At 43.7% G+C, this 25392-nt stretch overlaps 2 protein-coding genes across 11 annotated transcripts in view; one reads left to right on the top strand and one right to left on the bottom strand.

The window, feature by feature from the left end:
* The window catches only part of LOC110500439 (rho guanine nucleotide exchange factor 11), a 29296-nt gene extending 23729 nt beyond the window's left edge, over window positions 1–5567 (bottom strand). For 5 of the 10 annotated variants that reach the window (XM_036957845.1, XM_036957846.1, XM_036957853.1 and 2 more), the window contains exon 1: window positions 3307–5567. In XM_036957845.1, the coding sequence (XP_036813740.1) occupies window positions 3307–3341 (35 nt within the window). In that variant the 5' untranslated portion in view covers window positions 3342–5567. The remainder of the gene's footprint in view (window positions 1–3306) is intronic. The other 5 variants (XM_036957849.1, XM_036957850.1, XM_036957851.1 and 2 more) reach the window with 1 other exon arrangement.
* A 4970-nt stretch (window positions 5568–10537) lies between these two features.
* On the top strand, window positions 10538–16221 carry LOC110500442 (myeloid-associated differentiation marker homolog). Its single transcript, XM_021577821.2, has 2 exons — window positions 10538–10597; window positions 14981–16221. Exon 2 carries the CDS (start codon window positions 15126–15128, stop codon window positions 15975–15977), a length of 852 nt encoding a protein of 283 aa, XP_021433496.2. The 5' UTR covers window positions 10538–10597; window positions 14981–15125; the 3' UTR covers window positions 15978–16221.
* Window positions 16222–25392: the final 9171 nt, after the last annotated feature.

The raw sequence follows: 25392 nt of genomic DNA, 5'->3' as shown, positions 1-25392 counted from the left end.
GATTTGATCCATTTAATAAAATTTGGGCCCATATTGAACTTTTCTAAGACTGAAAACAGAAAGCTCCACTCCATCCTGTCAAACGCCTTCTCAGCATCCAGTGAAGCCAGCAGGACAGGGGTCTTTTGTGCGTTTACTTGATCAATAATATCAAAAAGACGGCGAATGTTATCAGAAGAGTATCTGTCTCTAATAAATCCAGTTTGGTCCGCTTTTATTATTTTGGGAAGAAGAGTGTTTAGTCTCTTGGCGAGCAATTTGGTAATTATTTTATAGTCGAAATCCAACAAGCTTATGGGCCGGAAGGACGAGCAGGATAGGGGGTCCTTGTCCTTTTTTAGCAACACTGTAATGCGAGCTGTGTGCATTGAGTCTGGGAGAACTCCGTTTTTGCAAAAATCCTCCAGCATTGGCATGAAGATAGGGCTGAGCTGGGGCCAAAAAGCTTTGTAGAACTCTCTGGGGAATCCATCTGGGCCTGGGGACTTATTAGGTGGCATGGAGGTAATTGCCTCCAGGATCTCCTCAGGAGTGAAGGGGGAGTTGAGATCTTCCTGGTCGGTCTCTGATAGTTTAGGTAGCGAGATTCCCTCTAGGAAAGAGTGGAGTTCTGCCTCTGTGTGTTTTCTCTCAGAGGTATATAGTTTGCAGTAAAAATCATGAAAAGTTAAATTGATCTTTTTTGGGTCATATGTGACCTCGTCCTCTGCTGTTCGGATAGCCATGATTGTACGCTCTGACTGCTCCTTTTTTAATTGGTAAGCAAGCAATCTACTGGGCCTATTGCTATACTCATGGTATTTCTGTTTAGTAAAGAAAACTTTTTTTTTTATCTCCCGAGTGTAGTCCAAATTCAGTTTGGCTTTGGCTGCTTTAAGATGACTCCAGGAGGTGCTGTCTAGGGATTGTTTATGTATTTTTTCACAGCATTCCAGCTCCCTCTCAAGATCTAGCCTGTGTGCTTCCATTGCTTTTTTCTTAGAGGAAGCATATGCAATTAGATGACCTCTTAGTGTGGCTTTAGCAGCGTCCCACATTGTGGCCGGAGAAACAGGAGAGTTTTTATTGTCTTGTGTGTAGTTGTCTATCCATGTAGTTACCAATGTATGGAACTCGTCATTTGATAGCATGGAGGTGTTGAATTTCCAGCTCTTTGACCTCGGGATGTTTTTGCAGAGGTCAAAGCAGAGGTGGACAAAGGCGTGATCTGAAAGTGCTATGGGTCCGATTGTACATGTGGCTGAATTTATGAAACGCTTTGGGATAAAAATGTAATCTATACGGGAGTAGGTGTTATGGACATTAGAGTAGTATGTATAGTCCATAGATGAGCTATTATTCTCTCTCCAGATATCTATCAGTCCCATCTCTTTAGTAAGAGAGTTCAACATCTTTGCAGATCTAGGATTTGTGGTGGGGACTTGAGATGATTTGTCTAGGGTTGGGTTAAGGGTACAATTAAAATCTCCGGCCACCACGCCAAAGGAGACACAATGCTCATTGAACAGGGTTATAATTTTTGACATGAAGGCAGGAGTATCTGTGTTAGGGGCGTATATGTTTAATATAGTAATTGGTTGACCATATAGTGACCCAGTTATCAAAATAAATCTCCCCTCCGGATCAGATATGTTTTTGTCAATTATGAATGGAACATTTTTATGGATAAGTATGGCTGTGCCTCTACTGTTTGATTTGAAAGACGAGAAATACACCTGTCCCACCCAAGCTCTGCGGAGTTTGGCATGTTCAGCATCACAGAGGTGTCTCTTGTAATAGCGCAATGTCTGCTTTTTCCTTTTTTAGAGCACATAGTATCTTTTTTCGTTTTATTGCATGCCCTAGACCATGGCAGTTCCATGTCAATAGATTTAAGGTACTAGTCATCGTCATCGAGCAGTAATCGAACTTTAGTGCAAGTCATCGCTGGGTAAAAGTGGATAGTAATTACAGCTGCGTTCACATAAAAGGAAAATAAATGGTGTACATAAAATAATAATCTCTGAACACCCCAGCCGAGTTCCCAAACAACTCGACTACTTCTGTGTTTTGAGTCGTTGTCTGTTGCATCACCCAGCTTCTGTTGAGCATCAATTGGCAGACAGATAGGCTAACATTCTCCTGCAAATGTCTTGATAAACTTCAGAGTTCATTTTTCCGTCAATGATAGCAGGCTGTCCAGGCCCTCCATGACGCTCCCTTCACCATACTTTACAGTTGGGATGAGGTTTTGATGTTGGTGTGCTGTGCCTTTTTTTCTCTGCGCATAGTTTGTGTGTTCCTTCCAAAACAACTCATCTGTAGTTCCATCTGTCCACAGAATAATTTGCCAGTAGCGCTGTGGAACATCCAGGTGCTCTTTTGCAAACTTCAGACATGCAGCAGTGACTGGAGAGCAGTGACTTCTACTGTAGTGTCCTCCCACGAACACCATTGTTGTTTAGTGTTTTACGTATCGTAGACTTGTCAGAGATGGTAGCATGTTCCAGAGATTTCTGTAAGTCTTTAGTGTCAGCTGACACTCCAGGATTCTTCTTAACCTCATTGAGCATTCTGCGCTGTGCTCTTGCAGTCATATTTGCAGGACGACCACTCCTAGGGAGAGTAGCAACACTGCTGAACTTTCTCCATTTGTTGGCAATTTATTTGTCTACCGTGGACTGATGAACATCAAGGCTTTTAGAGATACTTTTGTAACCCTTTCCAGCTTCATGCAAGTCAACAAATCTTAATCTTAAGTATACTGAGATCACTTTTGTTCGAGGCATGGTTCACATCAGGCAATGCTTCTTGTGAATAGCCAACTCTCATTTTGTGAGTGTTTACAGGGCAAGGCAGCTCTAACCAACATCTCCAATCTCATCGCATTAATTGGACTCCAGGTTAGCTGACTCCTGACTCCAATTAGCTTTTGGAGAAGTCGTTAGCCTAAGTGTTCACATACTTTTTCCAACCTACACTGTGAATGTTTAAATTATGTATTCAATATAGACAAGAAAAATAAACTAATAACACACAAATTATTGTAAGCGCACTGTTTGTCTATTGTTGTGACTTCAATGAAGATCAGATTTGATGACCAATTTATGCAAGGGTTCACATACTTTTCTTGACACTGTACTTCCTTGATTACTTACATCCTCCCCACTCGTCTCCTTCTCAAAGTGCATTGGAGCTCCCTCCCCTCTGATCTTCTCATCCAATTGCGTTTTGAGAAAGAGACAAGGAGAGAGGGCCAGAGAAAACAAGGAAATAAAACAGATTGACCCATCTGTCAGTAGCACCATCATCAGCAGTCAGTCCTACCTGTCCAGTGTTGAGGTGGGGGGGCGGAGACTCATGGCTGCAGACGGCTCGAGAGTGTCCGTGTCCTCTCTCCTCCAGTCCAATGATGTCACAGCAGGGTGACCATCTCCTTTTTTTCTTCAAGTTTCTTTGTACAGAGTTCCACAGTGCTGCTGCTGTCTGCCAGCTATGTCCAAAAGTTACAACTCCTCACGTCAGCTAGTGGGGAGCTTATTCCTTTCAGAGAGCGCTCGGTGCATATTCCTCATTTTGTCATAGGCAATCTTCAAGTATCTTACAGTAGACCGTTGAAACAGCGCTCCCGGCGAATTGAAACAGTGTTAGAACAATCTAGCGTGACAGGAAAAGTCAAGAAGAAATAGCTGGTGGGGGACTTTAAATTGTGTGCTATCTCAAAGCAAAATACATGAAATTCAGGCACCACTGACTGTGCAATATCTACAGTGTTATTTTAATTTAGTCTTAAGACAAAGCGTAACTACATAGCAATACCAACAACAAGCAAATCAATACAAAGGTAAAGAGTATATTTTTTTAAAGGCCTGTTGTGTTTCCAGTCCTACCAGGAAGTGATAGCTTGCACAATAACGTTGTCATCAAATGTCTTAGTGACAGAGTAATGCCTGTTTGTCAACAGCTCCTGTCCTATTGTATTTGTTTTCTGAGATAATAGCTAGTAAACATTCTAATTAATTACAATGCATATGCATTTCCACTAGTATCCCAACATTAGCTTAAACTCATTCAAATCTAAGTAATATGAGTATATATAAAGATTTCCTCCAGCTTATTATGTTGATACTTCCAATCCAAGTAAAGTCAGCTAGACAACTGTACTCGCATTATCCTCAGTAAATTGGTTTCCATCCCTTGCGAGCTAAATTTAGTTACAGAGTCCTTGAGGCTAGTTTACTGGTGTGGCTCTTGGGAGAACAGTACATGATCTCCGTGCACGTGATGATGTTCGACTAGACGTCCCTTTATCTGTGTTAAAACTTGGCCAATGTTCGATGTGGTGCTATGAACTGTTCTAAAATGCGAGTTCGTGCAACATTTAAAATGCACAAAAAGTATCTTCGAATGGCATGCATTGGTGCAGCATGATTACCTAAGTGTTCCTAAACTGACTATGAGGTGGATATCCGCTGTAAACAGGATGCCTTCTGACCTGACTGGACTTTCCACTGCAACACTAACTCGTAGCTGTACACTGGAGCCTGTTTAATGCTACAATATCTAGTAATGCAAAGCGAACTACGATGTAAGGGCTAGCTCCCTAACAAGCTAGCTAACGTTGACTGGTCAGTGAACGTTGCAAGTAAATGCCCCCGATAAACTTTCCCAAAATTGAAAGAACAATTATATCCACGACAAGCGACTAGTTGGCTGATGTTATTGATATCCAGCATTACATAACGTTAAGAACCGCGCTATGTTAGCTGGGTAGATAGCTTGCCCTTTACATCAAGTTGGCTAGCTTGCTAACTAGTTAACGTTAGCCATAACGATGGCTATTATTGCTATATAGCTAACTAAATATTGTTTTGATGCAAATTAAATACTTGTTTTTGCCAACAAATGGGGTCTCTTTCTGCAACACTCACTGTTGTAGATAATATTTTGTTGTGATAAGCAAATAATGGCTGGCAGGCTACTAACAAGCTAATTCCGATAGAGGCCAAAAGCCATCCGCGACATCACGTGAAAACTGTGATTGGACACAAGAGCGTTCTCATCGGCTATGACGCCGACGCGACAGGGAGCAATGGCGAGCAGCAATGGAGAACTAGCTAAACTAGTCTGCCACTCGAATGCATTGGCTAGCTAGCATCTGAAATGCAGACAGAGGCCAGTTACCCCTCTGGAATGTAAAGATATATCCAGTATCCTATTACTTGTACAATCAACTTGGATGTCTTGCTCTCAAAATACAGTCCATTCGATTCGGCTTAGCTTTATAGGTAGATGCAGGCGACGTCTCTCCTTCCCAAACAACTCGCTTCATGTGATCAAACTGCTGAATTCCATAGGGTGAGATTCCATTGTCCCATACTCCCTCGCATTCCTCGATTAATCCACATTTCTGATTGCATGAATATGTTCATGTATTTAGCTGTAGCCTTCAGGCCGATGATCCATATTATGTTGTTTTCCACCCACCTAAATCCAGTAGCAAGTCCTTCTCTCCCATAAAGTGGTGGTTGTGTATGGAAATCACACCATTTCCAAAGAGCAAGACAAACAAAAGAGACGCCACCAACTGGTCGGATTCCAGTATTGCAGCAGTCCATACACAAATCCCCAGAATTACCAATTGTGTGTGATTGTGGCTAGCAATTAGGGGCGTTCCTGCATGTAGGTATTCCAGCATCTGCATGAATATAATATGTATAATTAGTTCAGTGGCGAACCTTCATGTTTTTGTGTATATTACTTTGGCATTAATACGTGTCACATATTAGTTTTTAAAAGAAGTTGAGTAAATTAAGCCGGATACAAATATGGTCACTTTTTTGCTTTCTTGAGTAAAGCAGGTGTTTCAGCCTAGCTCAGTGCTTTCTGGGGTGCTGGGGCAGCCAGCGGAAAAACAGAGCGTAGGGGTTGGACATATAATCTAGTTGTACCGTGATTGGCTCAGTGTTCTATCAGTCATTGGGACACTACATCACCGCAAAATTTACAGGGAGAGCTCAAAAAATCAAGTGCTGCTATCAGCAGTGGTGGAAAAAGTACCCAATACATACTTCAGCAAAAGTAAAGATATCTTAATGTGCCACCAGAGACTCTGGGTTCGCGCCCAGGCTCTGTCGCAACCGGCCGCGATCGGGAGGTCCGTGGGGCGACCCACAATTGGCCTAGCGTCATCTGGGTTAGGGAGGGTTTGGCCGGTAGGGATATCCTTGTCTCGTCTCGCACCAGCGACTCCTGTGGCGGGCCGGGAGCCAGGTGCTTCGTGTTTCCTCCTGCGGCTGGCTTCTGGGTTGGATGCGCTGTGTTAAGAAGCAGTGCGGCTTGGTTGGGTTGTGTATCACATGACTTTCAACCTTCATCTCCCATCTCTCCCAAGCCCGCTCCCCATCCAACCTGACAGAGCTTGAGAGGATCTGCAGAGAAGAATGGGAGAAACTACCCAAATACATGTGTGCCAAGCTTGTAGCTCATACACAAGAAGACTCAAGTCTGTAATCGCTGCCAAAGGTGCTTCAACAAAGTACTGAGTAAAGAGTCTGAATACTTTTGTAAATGTGACATTGCCATTTTAAAAAATATATAAATTAGCAAAAATTCTTAACCTCTTTTTGCTTTGTCATTATAGGGTATTGTGTGTAGATTGATGAGGGGGAAAAAAACTATTTAGAATAAGGCTGTGACCTAAGAATATTTGGAAAAAGTAAAGGGGTCTGAATACTTTTCGAAGGCACTTGAATCTACGTAACTTTGAGTGGACTGATCATGTCAACGTCATACTTTCAAAATCTTAGGTAGCAAGCTAGACAAACAGTCATCATCATGAATCAAGTCAACAATCTACTGACAAATCCATTTCAATCCTTGTCATATGAAGAGAAAGTATAGATAAAACATATCAGTGCTCATCTGCCATTGGACATAAACATTAGACAACAAATTGTAAAACGCCAATTCAACAATGAAGGATTTGGAAGGAATCAGTGGCTAACTGCAAGCGTTGCAAAGCAATCACTAGCCTGCTATTCAGTGGAGAGAGTGTGTGATCTAAGTCTGGGTTTAAGGGTCTCTTTTCCAAGCTTAAAAGGATAAACATTCACATGCAACACCAAGGGCCAGAAAAGGTTGAATACATTGGCCATGCTGTCAATCCAGCATGACTTCTGCCGCATTCAAAACTGGAAACTCAGAACTGGGAAATCTCAGACTTCAGTGAGTTCAAGACAACTGGAAACTCTGAAAATTATTAGCACCGACCGGGAAAATATGTTTTGAACGGTCATCCAACTCGGAATTCCAAGTTGGGAACTCGGGCCTCTTTCTAGAGCACCGACCTGAACATCACTGACGTCATGATTCAACTTTGTTTTTTTCAGAGTTCCCACTTGTTTTGACAGCATCATAAATCCAGTAAAAGATGACAAAGTTTGACAAAATGTGCCCACAAGAAGGACCACCGCGCCACCTTCCTGTTCAAGTGAGCTCAGCACAACAAGGTGAGTCCAAAAATGTATTGTATGCTGCTGCATAAATTATTTAATAAACCAGGGAGATATGTATACTGTAGCTAAGAAAGTAATACTAAGTGTATGTTGTGTAGTAAGCTGTTCGTAGCCCATGTGCCTCTCCCTAATAATTTGGTCCCTTTCCCCTTCATAACTTAGCCTATTGTTCCGACTTGGTGGTGTACTTGAAGCCTGTTTAAGAGAAATTTCATTGTCTGCTTATCTGATTCCTTTATTTATCCTACGGTTCTGACTTGGTGTACGGGTAGAATACTGTAAGAATGGCCCATGTTCTGAATTTTGTCACTGTACATTTCAAAAGTGCTGAGTAAATAGTTATAGTGACTACGTCCGTCTTTGCTCGCTCATTGTCTTAATCGAAATTACGGATTGCCTCTTATTCGCTCATCGTTCCCTTCTGCCACAGTTTGTCCATCTCAATTGTCAGTAGAAACCACATTTGTTTAAGGAAGTCAACCATTTCAGCTATGCTTTTTAAAAAGGCAGGAAATGAGTGGTGTAGTGCCAGGTGTAGTGGTGGTAAGGATTCACTCCATGGTGCTGAAAAGAAAGCTCTGCTGTTAGGGCCTACATAAAGTTGTCCCAACAGTTTGTGGGCACCGCTTGTCACCGTTATAGTGCAATTAATGTATTGTTTAGTGTTGTGGCTTTGCTGGCATGCATCAACATTTTTTGGGGGGGATATTGGGTCAAGACTTTATTTTCCTTATTATCATCATCATTAAATAGCCTACCTAAGATGTCATGAGACTTGTAAACTACATAGAAGTGCATGAAATTAGCTTCAAAACAACATTTTCCTAAATCCTTCAAATTAAACAAAATCATGCTGGTGTTGTATTTAATATAGGTTATCTTAATAAACAATAATAATGAAGAAATGGGGGCGGGGGTGAGGAAAGGAGGGAAATAAATGGAGCTAGGCAAGGAGGAAAGGCAAGGAAAGGAATATAGGAAAGAAAAGGAGGCGTTCACATGAATATGGTAGGGATTAACCATGGCCAGTAGAGAGGGAAGGAAAGGCAGCTAGGAAATGAGAAAAGGAATCTAGGAAAGAAAAGGAGTTCACATGTCGGTGGTAGGGACTAACCACTGCCAGTAGATGGCGATAGTATTGGCTTTAGTGTAGACTAATTTTAGCAACTATTGTTAAAACTATTGCTGAAACTCTGGACCTGATGGAAACTGTTTCAGCAGAAGATGCCTCCCCATACCTTCAAACAGCTTCCACCACTTATCCACACACATCTGGGCCAAGATCATTAGCCAAACGTTGTCGAACATTGCAGATAGGAAATGCCATCAGTAGAGCCAACATGATTCTTTGTTCTCCATGTCCAAGAAGCACGTTTGTTATACATAGCCTAACATTATTTATAACAGTTCCAAAATATTGCCCCTGGTTAAGCCCCCAATTCCAGTTCCAGGCATGACCTACTTACTATAAATGAGACATATGACCAAATTTGGCGTGGAGTTTGTGAGAAAGTGAGGGGATTCGATTAATCTGTCCCGGGCGCCTGGATGGGCGTGTTTTGCACACAGTGAATGTTGATTGCCTTCGTTTAGGAACCGGGCTGCCACCCGGGCGTGTGCCAGGTGCCCCGTTTAAAGCCCATGATGAAGTCAGCTCAAAACAAAAGTGACATAATTAAGCACGTGGAGAATGAGTATGATTTTCTGTGTTTTCACATGCAAAAGTGATTGTGTTTGATAAAAACGCATGATTTGCCTTCCCAATAAAAACTATTTTGAAAATTCAAATATATACGTGTGTGTGTATATATTTATTATATATATATTATGGGAAAGAGATGTATCTTCGTGGACGATGCACCATGCTGACTGTTCGATTTGAGAAGGGCGCCAGCCATAGACCGTTGCCCCGCGGTTCAGCATAATCGAACTTGCCCAGTTCTTCTCTGAGCTACTGGTAACTGCCAAAATAAAGGAAACATCCACATAAAGTGTCACAATGAGACATTGGGCCACCAGGAGCCAGAACAGCTTCAATGCACCTTAGCATATATTCTACAAGTGTCTGGAACTCTATTGCAAGGATGCGACACCATTCTTCCACGTGAAATTCTATAATTTGGTGTTTTGTTGATGGTGGTAGAAAATGCTGTCTCAATCACCACTCCAGAATCTCCCATAAGTGTTCAATTGGGTTGAGATCTGGTGACGGACACAGCCATGTCATATGGTTTACATCATTTTCCTGCAAACCATTCAGTGACAACTCGTGTCCTGTGGATGGAGGCATTATCTTCCCATGGGGGCATACCCATGGTAGTCCAAATAATGTCCTGCCCAGCATTCTATACATGACCCTAAGCTTAATGGGATATACAATTCTTATTTAAATGAGGAACCACACACTTGTGTGGAAGCACTTGCGTTCAATATGCATTGTATCCAGTGGTGTAAAGTACTTCAGTAAAAATACTTTAAAGTAGTTTTTGGGGTATCTGTACCCGACTTTACTATTTATATTTTTGATGACTTTTACTTTTACCTCACTACATTCCTGAAAAGAAGAATGTACTTTTTACTCCATACATTTTCCCTGACACCCAAAAGTACTCATTACATTTTGAATGCTTGGCAGGACAGGAAAATTGTATAATTCACACGTCCCTGGTCATCCCTACTGCATCTGATCTGGCGGACTCATTATACACATGTGTTGTTTGTAAATTATGCTGGAGTGTGCCCCTGGCTATCCGTAAAAAAAAAGAAAAAAAAAAAAAGAAAATGGTACCGTCTGGTTTGCTTAATATAAGGAATTTGAAATTATTTATAGTTTTACTTTTGATACTTAAGTATATTTTAGCAATTACATTTACTTTTGGTACTTAAGTATATTTAAAACCAAATGCTTTTTTACTTTTACTCCAGTAGGAGTTTACTGGGTGACTTTACTTGAGTCATTTTCTATTAAGGAATCTTTACTTTTACTCAAGTGTTTCCATTATTTTGGCAGTTACCTGTAGACGAAGTGGTCGCGAGCGTAAAAGTGCGCGCCCCGGCTCCAAAACGGTAACAGGAAGGAAGAAGACCATGCGAGATCAGAGGTAAGAATAACCGTTCTTCTTTAAAATGCTATTTCTATTCCAGTGAAGTCTAGATTAGAAAGAAGGTACAGAAAATACCGTTACTTTCTATTTTTAGTCCAATGAGAATGCCTCAGATACCATAGCATTAATCTACTTAGGTGCAGTGCGTCGCGTCGGCCACAGCCCTTACGCTTGTGCACTCACTCACTCATCATTGATGATCCGTATGTGTTGGAAATACCATCAACAAGTCTGGTCATGCTTTGAGGAACTTTTCTCCCCATGTGTTTCAGTTTGAACATCCTGCCAATATTAGAATCATTTAAATTCTAAATAAAACATTCATAGGGAATTTCTCACTGGCATGAAAATAAACAATAAAACCAGCACTCTCCTGCTAAGAATATTGCAATACTTCCTTTTCAAGAGAGAGAGAGAGGGAGACTTGGGCACATACCATAACTGCACCCATCACATCCTCCTAACCCCCATTTCACCTCAGTTTAGTTTTGTTCCCCAGCCTCCAGATGTGAGTAACTCGGACCCCATCTAAAAGAGAAATGGAATATGGTATTGACAATGTGGGCCAGCTTCCCAGACACAGATTCATCCTAGTTCTGGACTCGCCTAGGAGTAGTTTTGGTCTAATCTGGGTCCAGTAAACAAGCCCAAGGTTTGTGTAACCCAGTTTTATATCACAAACTTGTCATTTCCATGTGGACTAGGTCTACGGTACAGTAGGCTAGTAGTATCTGGGCCCCTGTAGATGTGAGATGGAGACATTAGTTCAGCTTCCTGTTTTTCTTCCGCGGGCAGAGAGGAAGGGAGGCTCTTTTAAAGCTCTCCTCTGGCTAATAGACTCAGTAAAGAAGTACTTAAAGCAACAAAGCCTTAAATAAGCCAGGTTTAGAGCTTGACACACTGAAGAGGAAGTCAATGTGTTACTGACAAGCATATGATGAGGATGACTGAAGTATCAGTGTACCTTGCATTCAGGTCATGAGTATATTAAATATGAGTCAAAGGCCACGTCCATAGGGCTCTGGTCAAAAGTAGTGCACTGTGTAGGGTATAGGGTACCATTTGGGATGCAGACGTGTCTCGAAGTCTTAGGATCTTAGCTTTGGCCCAATGAAAAGGGATGATGATGCTGTGTGACTGACAGTGAACACCAATGCCTTCTCAATTCAGTCTGAATTCACAGTTTTTTTATTTCCTCATTACTGTGTGCATACTCCCTAGCCTAGTACAAGTCACAGCTAGAATATATGTTTTCTCTCTGACTGCTATATCTTTCTTAGTGTGAGGAGAAGTGGGTCACATTTTATTTGGATAGTCCGGGTAATCCATCTGTAGATGCTTTACAGATGGTCATACTGTACTATCAACAATATCGTGTTGATAAGGGTTGGTGTTGAGGTTAGGGTTAGTAGATAGTTAGTTGAAATCTTTCTGATAGACTATATATAGTCTGTAGAGGATCTAAAGATGGACTATCCAAATAAAGTGTTACCGATAAGTGTAACCTACTGGAGGATTATAACATGTGACCAGGAGGGGGGGATGTGGTAATCAATTAGTAGGCCTAACAACCCTAAAGAGCTGGGTTGAACAAAATTCATTTGTGCACACCGTAGCGAAAACATTTTACACCATAGCGAAAAGGTTTTACACTGGTTAGAGGTGTATTCATTCCGCCGATTCTGATGCAAAATGTTTCTTAAACGGAAGCAAACTAACAGGGAGGGACTTACCTGAATTTGTCTAATAGAAACTCTAGTTTTTGTTAAAATGTATTAAATATTAAAACATACAATCTACCTGCAGTGAAGCCGCTCAACATTTACGTTACATTCAGTCATCTAGCAGACACTCCCATCCAGAGCAACCCACAGGAGCAATCAGGGTCAAAGCACCCCGCCAAAGGGCACGTCGACAGATCTCCCACCAAGTTAAATCGGGAACCCGAACCAACAACCTATCGGCCCAAGCCCCCAACATGCCAGGCTCTGCAATGCTTGTTTCAACAAGAGATACTTTCAACAAGGTTTAATTTTCAAATAATCGAAAATGAGATGTGGCAATCTGCACAAAGGCAATTTTTAAACAAGTTTTTCTTAGTAATCTACTTGAGAACCATTTGGGGTTCAAGTAAAATATTTGTATAAGTGAAGCTTTTAGAGGTTTAGAGCTTTTATATATAATCTCAACCCACCCAGTTTATATTCATTATATAGATGGGCACGCTTTATCTTGTCTGGTTTAGCATCCCAGATAAAAGAAAACAACATTTTTTTTTGCTCATATGATTTGAAATACAAATCATCAGGGGTAGGCAAGGCCATAAGTAAGTGAAGTAAACTAAGATATGACTAAGGAGTTAATCAGTGTCATTTTTTTTCCTGTAAATAGACAGGTATTTACTTTTCCATGGTTGCAGGAGCTTGACTATTTTTATTAGTTTTCTATTGAAATTCATTGTGGAGAGCTCATTTATATATTTAGTTTTCTTCACCATCAGACATTGTATAGGTAAACATACAATACTTAGTATGGATCTTTAAATTATACTGAATAAAAATATAATCACTACATGTAAAGTGTTGGTTCCATGTTTCATGACCTGAAATTTCCCATACGTACAAAAAAACGTATTTCTTTCAATTTGTTAGCACGTATTGTCACAGTGAATACAATTCTCTCATGCATTTAAACTTAGAACTGCGAGTCAAGCCATGTTGATGTAATGTGTGTACTTAAACTAGGAGAGCATGTAATCAGGCATCTCTCTGGGGAGGGAGGGACATGCAGGGAAGAAGTGACTGGGAACCGTTTTCAAGAACTGCTCTCGTGTATGTAGAACTGAGAGTCGTGTTAACGGTTTCAGTTTCACAATCTCACAATGGTTTCATTTTTATTTACAGTGTATCACAAAAGTGAGTACACCCCTCACATTTTTGTAAATATTTGAGTATGTCTTTTCATGTGACAACACTGAAGAAATTACACTTTGCTACAATGTAAAGTAGTGAGTGTACAGCTTGTATAACAGTGTACATTTGCCGTCCCCTCAAAATAACTCAACACACAACCATTAATGTCTAAACTGCTGGCAACAAAAGTGAGTACACCCCTAAGTGAAAATGTCCGAATTGGGCCCAAAGTGTCAATATTTTGTGTGGCCACCATCATTTTCCAGCACTGCCTTAACCGTCTTGGGCATGGAGTTCACCAGAGCTTCACAGGTTGCCACTGGAGTCCTCCTTCCACTCCTCCATGACGACATCACGGAGTTGGTGGATGTTAGAGACCTTGCACCCCTCCACCTTCCGTTTGAGGATGCCCCACAGATGCTCAATAGGGTTTAGGTCTGGAGACAAGCTTGGCCAGTCCATCACCTTTACCCTCAGCTTCTTTAGCAAGGCAGTGGTCGTCTTGGAGGTGTGTTTGGGGTCGTTATCATGTTGGAATTACTGCCCTGCGGCCCAGTCTCCGAAGGGAGGTGATCATGCTCTGTTCCAGTAATCCATGTCCTTAGTCTGCTTGTCTTCAGCAAACTGTTTGCGGGCTTTCTTGTGCATCATCTTTAGAAGAAGCTTCCTTCTGGGACGACAGCCATGCAGACAAATTTGATGCAGTGTACGGCGTATGGTCTGAGCACTGACAGGCTGACCTCCCACCCCTTCAACCTCTGCAGCAATGCTGGCAGCACTCATACATCTATTTCCCAAAGACAACCTCTGGGTATGACGCTGAGCACGTACACTCAACTTCTTTGGTCGACCATGGCGAGGCCTGTTCTGAGTGGAACCTGTCCAGTTAAACCGCTGTATGTTCTTGGCCACCGTGCTGCAGCTCAGTTTCAGGGTCTTGGCAATCTTCTTATTGTCCAGGCCATCTTTATGTAGAACAACAATTATTTTTTTCAGATCCTCAGAGAGTTCTTTGCCATGAGGTGCCATGTTGAACTTCCAGTGACCAGTCAGTATGAGGGAGTGTGAGAGCGATGACACCAAATTTAACACACCTGCTCCCCATTCACACCTGAGACCTTGTAACACTAACAAGTCACATGGGAGGGAAAATGGGCCCAATTTGGACATTTTCACTTAGGGGTGTACTCACTTTTGTTGCCAGCGGTTTAGGCATTAATGGCTGTGTGTTGAGTTATTTTGAGGGGACAGCAAATGTACACTGTTATTTATACAAGCTGTACACTCACTACTTTACATTGTAGCAAAGTGTCATTTCTTCAGTGTTGTCACATGAAAAGATATACTCAAATATTTACAAAAATGTGAGGGGTGTACTCACTTTTGTGTTATACTGTGTTTCTAAATTGGGATGTTCTGTGATTTGCCTGGCCCCTAAATCTTGCTTTGTTTCTTTATCTCCTTGCAGAACCCTGGATGAGAACAGGACAAGTTCAGAGTCTTTTAATTGTATCTGAGGAAGGGCCAGAACAAGAACTATTACGGTGTTCAGCTATATTACAGTACATATTCCCCACTCCCCTGTATAACTTGACAGTATAACACCTCCCACCATGCCATTGATTGTGCTGCCCACCTCCCAGCTGCTGTGGGTGCGTGTGGCTGCACAGTTGTTCTCCTGCGTGGCCTTCAGTGTGGTGGCCCGTGAGGCCTCTCTCTCCCACGGGTTAGCAGACTGGTGTGTGTTCTGTTGGGCTTTCAGCTTCTCCATGACCCTGCTGGTACTGCTGGTGGAGCACTTTGGCCTCCAGGCCCGAGCCCCTGTCTCCTGGAAAAACTTTCCCATCACCATGGCCTGCTACGCCACCCTGCTCTGCTTCTCCGCCTCTGTCATCTTCCCTGTCTACTTCCTCAAGGGCCAGCAGAACCACGGGGAGGCCCGGGACAGACGCATCGCCTCCACCGTCTTCTCCTGCCTGGCCACCGTGGCCTACCTGTGGGAGGTGACCCTGACGCGGGCGCAGCCAGGCGAGGTGGTGGGCTACATGGCCACGTCTCCAGGCCTGCTCAAGGTGTGCCAGACCTTCGTGGCCTGCATCATCTTCATGCTGGTCAGCGACCCAGTGTCGTACGATCATCACGCAGCGCTCAAGTGGTGCATGGCGGTCTACTGTGTCTGTTTCATCCTGTCGGCAGCCGTGGTGGTGCTGTGTGTCGGGGAGTGTACCGGCTTTCTCCCGTTCCCCTTCACACGCTTCCTGTCAGCCTATGGCCTGCTGGCTGTTGTCATGTACCTGACCGCCACCATCATCTGGCCCGTGTTCCAGTTTGACAAGAGTTACAGCCACATCCAAACCCGTCAGCAGCCAACACTGTTGATGGTTGCAGTTCTCACCGCTCTCAACTTCCTGCTCTACCTGGCAGATCTGGCTTACTCTGCACGCCTGGTTTTTGTCAGTGTGTGAGGGAGGAGGGGGAGAGATTGGAAGGGAAGGAGAGAGTGGGACAAATGCTACTGTGTACAATTCATTCAGTTGTGAAAGTATTTCTGCGTTGCCTTTATCTTCAACAAGCATCTCTTCAAAGGGTGTGACACTCTAGACCCAAACTGTTATAGACCTATATCCATCCTGCCCTGCCTTTCTAAAGTCTTCGAAAGCCAAGTTAATAAACAGATCACTGACCATTTCGAATCCCACCATACCTTCTCCGCTGTGCAATCTGGTTTCCAAGCTGGTCACAGGTGCACCTCAGCCACGCTCAAGGTACTAAGCGATATCATAACCGCCATTGATAAAAGACAGTACTGTGCAGCCGTCTTCATAGATCTGGCCAAGGATTTTGACTCTGTCAATCACAATCACCACATTCTTATCGGCAGACTCAACATCCTTGGTTTCTCAAATGACTGCCTCGCCTGGTTCACCAACTACTTCTCAGACCAAGTTCAGTGTGTCAAATCGGAGAGCCTGTTGTCCGGACCTCTGGCAGTCTCTATGGGGGTACCACAGGATTCAATTCTCGGGCCGACTCTTCCGTAGCCTCCAACTGCTCTTAGACGCTAGTAAAACCAAATGCATGCTTTTCAACCGTTCGCTGCCGCACCCGCCCACCCGACTAGCATCACTACTCTGGACGGTTCTGACTTAGAATATGTGGACAACTACAAACTACAGTCTGGCTAGACTGTAAACTCTCCTTCCAGACTCATATTAAACATCTCCAATCCAATATTGAATATAGAATCGGCTTCCTATTCGCAACAAAGCCTCGTTCACTCATGCCGCCTCGACTTCGGCGATGTCCTTTACAAAATTGCTTCCAACACTCTACTCAGACTGCATCCAGTTTGCTATCATAGTGCCATCCGTTTTGTCACCAAAGCCCCTTATACCACCCACCACTGCGACCTGTATGCTCTAGTCGGCTGGCCCTCGCTACATATTTGTTGCCAGACCCACTGGCTCCAGGTCATCTATACGCCTATGCTAGGTAAAGCTCCAGCTTATCTCAGCTCACTGGTCACGATAACAACACCCACCTGTAGCACGCGCTCCAGCAGGTATATCTCACTGGTCACCCCAAAGCCAACACCTACTTTGGCCTCCTTTCCTTCCAGTTCTCTGCTGCCAATGACTGGAACGAATTGCAAAAATCGCTGAAGGGAGACTTATATTTCCCTCACTAACTTTAAACATCAGCTATCTGAGCAGCTAACCGATCGCTGCAGCTGTACATAGCCCATCTGTAAATAGCCCAACCAACTACCTACCTCATCCCCGTATTGGTTTTATTTACCTTTCTGCTCTTTTGCACACCAGTATTTCTACTTGCACATCATCATCTGCTCATCTATCACTCCAGTGTTTATTTGCTAAATTGTATTTACTACGCTACTATGGCCTATTTATTGCTTTACCTCCTCACGCCATTTGCACACACTGTATATAGACTTTTCTTTTCTATTGTGTTATTGACTATACGCTTGTTTATCCCATGTGTTTGTGTCGCTTTGCTTTATCTTGGCCAGGTCGCAGTTGTAAATGAGAACTTGTTCTCAGCTAGCTTTACTGGTTAAATAGAATAAAAAAAGCAAATGAAAAGACCATTCTTTGTCTTAATTGTATCACACGGGCTTCAGTTGTGCTGATACAAAACAGGTACAAACCAAAAAAAAATGATACAATGTGGCTAGAACTGCACCACCAGGGGCATATTTCACACATGTCACAGATGTATTTCATTACATGGGTTATTGTTAGATGATTGATTGCAAACAAACTTGATGCTTGGCATCACCCTGCAGAAGAGTTTGTCACAGTAGCAATGGAATGTTGCAACACCACAGGCAAAACGTTTTGAAAATAAATGTTTGAGCCAGAGTGTCTGGTTGAAGTGCTATGCTAATGTGCACTGTAACTGTATTTCTTCTATAAATAAACTCTGTTTTATATCATTTTATTCCTTGAGTGTTTATGCTAAATGACAAACTTCAGTGAGCTCCAAAAGTATTGGGACAGTGACCATTTGTGTTGTTGCTTTGGCTCTACTCCAGCATTTGTGATTTGAAATGATACAATGGACTGACGTGCAGACTTAACTTTAATTTGAGGGTATTTTCATCCATATCGGGTGAACTGTTTAGAAAGTACAGTACTTTTTGTACATTGTCCCCCCATTTTAAGGGACCAAAAGTACTGGGACAAATTCACTTATGTATTTAAAGTAGTCAAAAGTTTAGTATTTGCTCCCGTAGTCCTAGCACACAATGATTACATCAAGCTTGTGAGTCTACAAACTTGCTGGATGCATTTGTCACTGTTATTGTAAATGAGTATAGAATATGTTTCTAAACACTGCATTAATGTGGATGCTACCATGATTACGGATCATCCTGAATGAATTATGATGAGTGAGAAAGTTATAGGCATCAATATCACACCCCACAAAAAAAGCTAACCTCCCCTGTTATTGTAAGGTTAGCATGTCTTGGGGGAATGGTATTAGTGCGCCTGTAACTCTCATTCATTGTTATTCACGATTCATTCAAGGCTATCCGTGGTCATGGTAGCATTGCATCATTTCAAATCCAAAGTGCTGGAGCGCAGAGCCAAAAAATGTATAAAAATGGGCCACTGTCCCAATACTTAGGGAGCTCAGTAGTCTTGTCATCATGCAGGGTGGGTATCTTGTTAGTACTGTGAGTAATCGCTGTTGTCATTATTTATTGCTTGCTGTTTTTTTAGTAATTGGTCATGTAGTTAAGTTCACTTGTGTAGTTTTTGTTAATCAACTTAAGCACTTCTTGTTTGGCCACGACTGCGTGCCCAAACACGACTCCCACACCATCATTATGTTTGCTGACGTTGTTTGCTGACACAACTGTGGTAGGCCTGATCACCAACAACGATGAGACAGCCTATAGGGAGGAGATCAGAGAACTGGCAGTGTGGTGCCAGAACAACAACCCCTCCATCGATGGGAGCAAGACCAAGGAGCTGATCATGAACTACAGACAAAGGCGGGCTGAACAGGACCCCATTCACATTGACAGGGCTGTAGTGGAGTGGGTTGAGAGTTTCAAGTTCCTTGGTGTCCACATCACCAACAAACTATCATGGTCCAAACACACTAAGACAGTTGTGAAGAGGGCACGACAAAACGATTTCCTCCTCAGGAGACTGAAAAGATTTGGCATGGGTCCCCAGAACCTCAAAAGGTTCTACAGCTGCACCATCGAGAGCATTCTGACCGGTTACATCACCGCCTAGTATGGCAACTGCTCGGCATCTGAAAGTATGGTGTTACAGAGGGTAGTGCGTACATCACTTGGACCAACCTTCCTGCCACCCAGGACCTATATAATAGGCGGTGTCAGAGGAAAGCCCATAAAATTGTCAGAGACTCCAGTCATCCAAGTCATAGACTGTCTTCTCTGCTCCCGCATGTAGAGTGGTACCGGAGCGCAAAGTCTAGGACCAAAGGGCTCCTTAACAGCTTCTACCCCGAAGCCATAATAGTGCTGAACAACTTGGCCTGCTGAGGGTCAATACCACGAAAAGCCTCTCTAGCGCAATCAGTTAGCACATGTATTCATATTAATCTGGCTAGTATGACAACGTAAATGATGTCAATCTGGCATGAAAAGCCTTAGCATTTATATTTATCTCACTTGAAGGACAATGTTGGTCCAGTGTGTTTGTGTGTATATGTATGCCTATACGCCATGAAAGTGACTCGCCACTACATCATTCTTCCGGAGTCAGTCCCCTAATTATTTTTGAATGGGCTTGGCGATTATATATTACATTTGTGAAAATGCAGTTGTTTAAAATATATATTTATCATAATATATTTGTGATTGTGGCTGAATTTACTCCTGCCAGATGCCTTTTAATATAATGTTGCGCTGACGAACATTGCGCTACATTTTTGCCCTTTTAAGGCCTTTCAAAAAGCTAACAAACATTAGAAAACTACAGGGCTACTTCCTTGAAAATGTTGCTGCACTTTCGATGCACGTTAACACAACCATTGGAACAAAGTGTTGTTTCGTAAACTCCATGTTCAGTTGGATGAGAGCACGGATGGCCAGCGATCTAGCGTCAGGATTAAATACACCACAAGTCTCTGTGGCGCAATTGGTTAGCGTCTTAGACTGTTAATCTAAAGATTGGTGGTTCGAGCCCACCCAGGGATGAGAGTTTTCAGTTTGTTGTGCTCCATGATGTGGATGTGACATCCTGGACCTGTCATGAGATTCCCTGTAACTTTGGCCTGTTGAGGGTCAATGCCAACACAAGCCTCTCAAGTGCAATCATTTAGTGTGTTTGACTGTCAATCTGAAGGTTGACAGTCATCCACCCAGGGATGACATTTTTCCGATTGTCGAGATGTGAACTGACCCTTCCTAACTTGAAGTGAGCTTCCATGAGACTTTGGCCTGCTGAGGGTCAGTATAACCACAAGTCTCTGTGGTGCAATTGAATGGCGCGTTAGACTGTTAATTTAAAAGTTGGTGATTTGAGCCCACCCAGGGATGCTGTCTTTCCGTTTTTAGTGATGTGGAAGACCTTCCTGGCCTTACAGTAAGCTTGCTTTTGACCTGCTGTGTTTCCTGTTGTCACATGTGATTGGTGTGTTGTTGAACATGAAAGATGACAAGTTATGATACCTACTGGTAAAATGGCTGTCAATGGTCTCTGATCTTCTGTTACTCAATAGCTTGATCATTCTGTGTTCTCCAAGGAACATATAATTTATTCTTATTAATATGGCTGGTATGACAACGTAAGACGTATTAACGTATTAAGAACAAAATACAATTATAGTTCATTGAAGAATTTAAGACAACTGCAGTTATCCTAGTCTGGCAATGTATCTTATTATGTAATAGAAACAATAATTATATTTTTGGGGATTTGAACTGGAGCAGCACATGACATGCGAGCTTGTGGCTCTGAAGGCCAAGTTCCTGGATATAGAGACGATGAAGACCCTGGCAACATCTCTGATACAGTGCCAGTATGACTAATCTTGTATCTCATGGTTCAGTGGCATAACAAAAAATCTGAATGACAAACTTCAAATGGCCAAAACAAACTGATTAGAATTATACTCAAGCTCAGCCATAGGGACGCATGTTGGTCCTAATCATTTCAGGGAACTGAACTGGCTTCCAGTTGATCTGGTGGTGGTGCAGATTCAACTGTTGATGGTTTTTAAAGTGAAACATGACATTTCCCCCAATTACCTGTCTCTTTATTTTAATTTCATTAGAGACTCTCATAGCCATCACACCAGAGCCAGTGTTGCCAATATGAGACTAATGCTCTATAGGTGTCATGCCTGCTCCCGCTCCCCCTCTCTGTCGCTTGAAGGTGCCAGGCTCCCCAGCATTACGCACTCCCGCCACCATCATTACACAACCTGCCTTTCCCCCATCACGCGCATCAGCAATTATTGGACTCAGCTGGACTCAATCACCTCCGTCATTACCTCCCCTGTATCTGTCTGGTTCCCCGCTCTATTCCCTGCTGCTGCATTGATTGTCATGTCCTTTTTTTCCCTGTGTGCTGACGCTGTGCCTGTCTTGTTTCATGTCTGTTCTTCATTAATTGTTGAACTCCCCGTATCTGCTTCTCGACTCCAGCGTCGGTCGTTACAGAATGCTGCAGCCACCACATGAAGCATCGGAGAGTGCTGGCTTTCCCGTTGTTGAGACGTCGGGTCCGGGTGCCGCCACTGATGGAACTGGGGGTGCCTAAGCCAGCTCGTTGGGCTGTCACGCCCTAGCTGGCTCGATAGGTTTCTTTTCTGGTTGGCTCAGAAGGTGCCCATCCCACGTCAGGCCTCAGCCGGATTGGCAGGGTTTTACACCCAGCCGGCTCGTCAGGCTGCTATTCCTTAGCCGGATCACCTTGCTCCCGCGTCTCAGTGGGATTGACAGGATTTCACACCCCAGCCGGATCGTCAGGCTCCTATGCCTCAGCCGACTCGCCAGGCTCCCATGCCTCTGCCGGTTCATCAGGAGTTTACGCCCGGCCGGCTTGTCCAGCGCCCGTACCTTGGCCGGCCTGTCAGGTTCGCACTGGTAGGAATGCCGGGTGGCGCCCCTACAGTGGGGGTACTGTCACGCCTGCTCCCGCTCCCCCTCCTTGGCGCTCGAAGGTTCCAGGATCCTCATTATTACGCACACCTGCCTTTCCCCCGTCACGCGCATTAGCGATTATTGGACTCAGCTGGACTTAATCAAGTCTATCATCACCTCCCCTATATCTGTCTGGTCCCCCGCTCTATTCCCTGCTGCAGCATTGATTGTCAAATGTCCTTGTTTTCCTGTGTGCTGACACTGTGCCTGTCTTGTTTCATGTCTGTTCATTAAATGTTCAACTGCCCGTACCTCGACTCGTGCGTCTGTAGGAGCATGGCTGGAAAAAGCTCTTTCCTTAAAGTGGCTGGAGTTGAGTTGAGTATGTTGGCAGCAGCCACTCAATGTTAGTGGTAGCTGTTTAACAGTCTGATTGCCTTGAGATAGAAGCTGTTTTTCAGTGTCTCTGTCCCGGCTTTGATGCACCTGTACTGAACTCGCCTTCTGGATGATAGCGGGGTGAACAGGCAGTGGCTTGGGTGGTTGTGGTCCTTGATGATCTTTATGACCTTCCTGTGACATCGGGTGGTGTAGGTGTCCTGGAGGGCAGGTAGTTTGCCCCCGGTGATGCGTTGTGCAGACCTCACTACCCTCTGGAGAGGCTTACGGTTGTGGGTGGAGCAGTTGCCATACCAGGCGGTGATAAAGCCCGACAGGATGCTCTCGATCGTACATCTGTAGAAGTTTGTGAGTGCTTTTGGTGACAAGCCAAATTTCTTCAACCTCCTAAGGCTGCTGCACCTTCTTCACAACGCTGTCTGTGTGGGTGGACCAATTCAGTTTGTCCGTGATGTGTACGCCGAGGCACTTAAAACTTACTACCCTCTCCACTACTGTCCCGTCGATGTGGATAGGGTGGTGCTCCCTCTGCTGTTTCCTGAAGTCCACTATCATCTCCTTTGTTTTGTTGACGTTGAGTGTGAGGTTATTTTCCTGACGCCACACTCCGAGGGCCCTGACCTGCTCCCTGTAGTCCGACTCGTCGTTGTTGGTAATCAAGCCTACCACTGTGGTGTCATCCGCAAACTTGATGATTGAGTTGGAGGCGTGCATGTCCACGCAGTCGTGGGTGAACAGGGAGTACAGGAGAGGGCTCAGAACGCACCCTTTTGGGGATAAGCGGGGTGGATATGTTGTTACCTACCCTCACCACCTGGGGGCGGCCCGTCAGGAAGTCCAGTACCCAGTTGCACAGGGCAGGGTCGAGACCCAGGGTAATGAACTCGCTCACCGAATCAGCGTATTCGTCAATGTTGTTGTTGGACGCAATGCAGAACATATCCCAGTCCACGTGATCGAAGCAGTCTTGAAGTGGAATCAGATTGGTCGGACCAGCGTTGAACAGACCTGAGCGTGGGAGCTTCTTGTTTTAGTCTCTGTCTGTAGGCTGGAAGCAACAAAATGGAGTCGTGGTCAGCTTTTCCGAAAGGAGGGCGGGGGAGGGCCTTATATGCGTCGCAGAAGTTAGAATAACAATGATCCAGGGTTTTACCAGTCCTGGTTGCGCAATCGATATGCTGATAGAATTTTGGGAGTCTTGTTTTCAGATTAGCCTTGTTACAATGAATGCAGCCTCAGGATATGTGGTTTCCAGTTTGCATAGAGTCAAATATAGTTCGTTCAGGGCCATCAATGTGTCTGCTTGGGGGGAATATATACGGCTGTGATTATAATCGAAGAGATTTCCCTTGGTAGATAATGGGGTCGACATTTGATTGTGAGGAATTCTAAGTCAGGTGAACAGAAGGACTTGAGTTCCTGTATGTTGTTATGAGCACACCACGTCTCGTTAATCATAAGGCATACCCCCCCCCCCGCCCCTCTTCTTACCAGAAAGATGCTTGTTTCTGTCGGCGCGATGAATGAAGAAACCAGCTGGCTGCACCGACTCCGTTAGCGTCTCTCGAGTCAGCCATGTTTCCGTGAAGCAAAGAACATTACAGTCTCTGTCTCTCTGGAATGCTACCCTTGCTCGGATTTCATCAACCTTGTTGTCAAGAGACTGGACATTGGCGAGTAGTATGCTAGGGAGTGGTGCGCGATGTGCCCGTCTCCGGAGCCTGACCAGAAGACCTCCTCGTTTGCCCCTTTTATGGCATCGTTGTTTAGGGTCGCCGGCTGGGATCCTATCCATTGTCCTGGGTGGAAGGCAAAACACAGGATGTGCTTTGGGAGAGTCATATTCCTGGTTGTAATGATGGTGAGTTGACGTTGCTCTTATATTCAGTAGTTCCTCCCGACTGTATGTAATGAAACCTAAGATTACCTGGGGTACAAATGTAAGAAATAACTCGGAAAAAACCTAAATACTGCATAGTTTCCTGGGAACGCGAAACGAGGTGGCCATCTCTGTCGGCGCCGGAAGTGGGTCATTCTAAGGCAGAGATTGTCGAGTGTAGGTCTTTCACCTCATATAAATATCTTTGGAATTTTAATTGATGATGGCCTCTCTTTTAAATTGCATATTCAACAATTTACACAAATTGAAATTGGGATTTAATTTTAGGAATAAGGTCTGTTTTTCTTTTGAAGCCAGAATGAGGCTAGTATCAGCTACATTTATGCCTTTACTAGACTATGGAGATATTACTTGTAGTTTTTCATGTTGTTTGTCTGGAATTTTTGTAATGACTTGGTGGTGCCTATCTTGGCCAGGACGCTCTTGAAAATGAGATTTTCAATCTCAATGAGCCCTTCCTGGTTAAATAAAGGTTAAATAAAATAAAGATATTCCTGCAGAAGTGTTTGCATGACTTCTTCTGCATGCTCATAGGTCAGTGAGGGACATGAAACACCTGCCAACTTTTTCGGAAGATAGTAGGTCCCAGGTTACTGATAGAAGCCCCCGTTCTACGTTTCAGGTAACATCTTGCGGTGATGCCACTTTCTGTGACTGTTTCTCAAGAACAGTGACAATGAACTGGCTGCCGCTGTCTGTCTCACCACATAGACATTAACACATAGACACAGAAACCCTCTAACTGGAACGGTGACCTTCCAGGCCATGCAGGGACACTGGAAATAGTAGTAAGAGTCACACACCACGAATGTCATTAATCGTCATGACCAGTCTGTAGGATGAAGAGGCAATATGGGAGAACAGGTAGTCATTTATACATAGGTTACTAGATTCTCAGAACTCCTGCAGAGTATATGACATAATAAAACCGAGAAGAACTGTTATTTTCAGGCACACTCTTCCCCAAAAAGTCATTCTGAAAAATCTCAAT

This window comes from Oncorhynchus mykiss, chromosome 21, assembly GCF_013265735.2.
Source record: "Oncorhynchus mykiss isolate Arlee chromosome 21, USDA_OmykA_1.1, whole genome shotgun sequence".
Classification (NCBI taxonomy): domain Eukaryota; kingdom Metazoa; phylum Chordata; class Actinopteri; order Salmoniformes; family Salmonidae; genus Oncorhynchus; species Oncorhynchus mykiss.
Note: the sequence above shows the minus strand (reverse complement) of the source record. Positions and strands in the feature narration are given on the sequence as shown.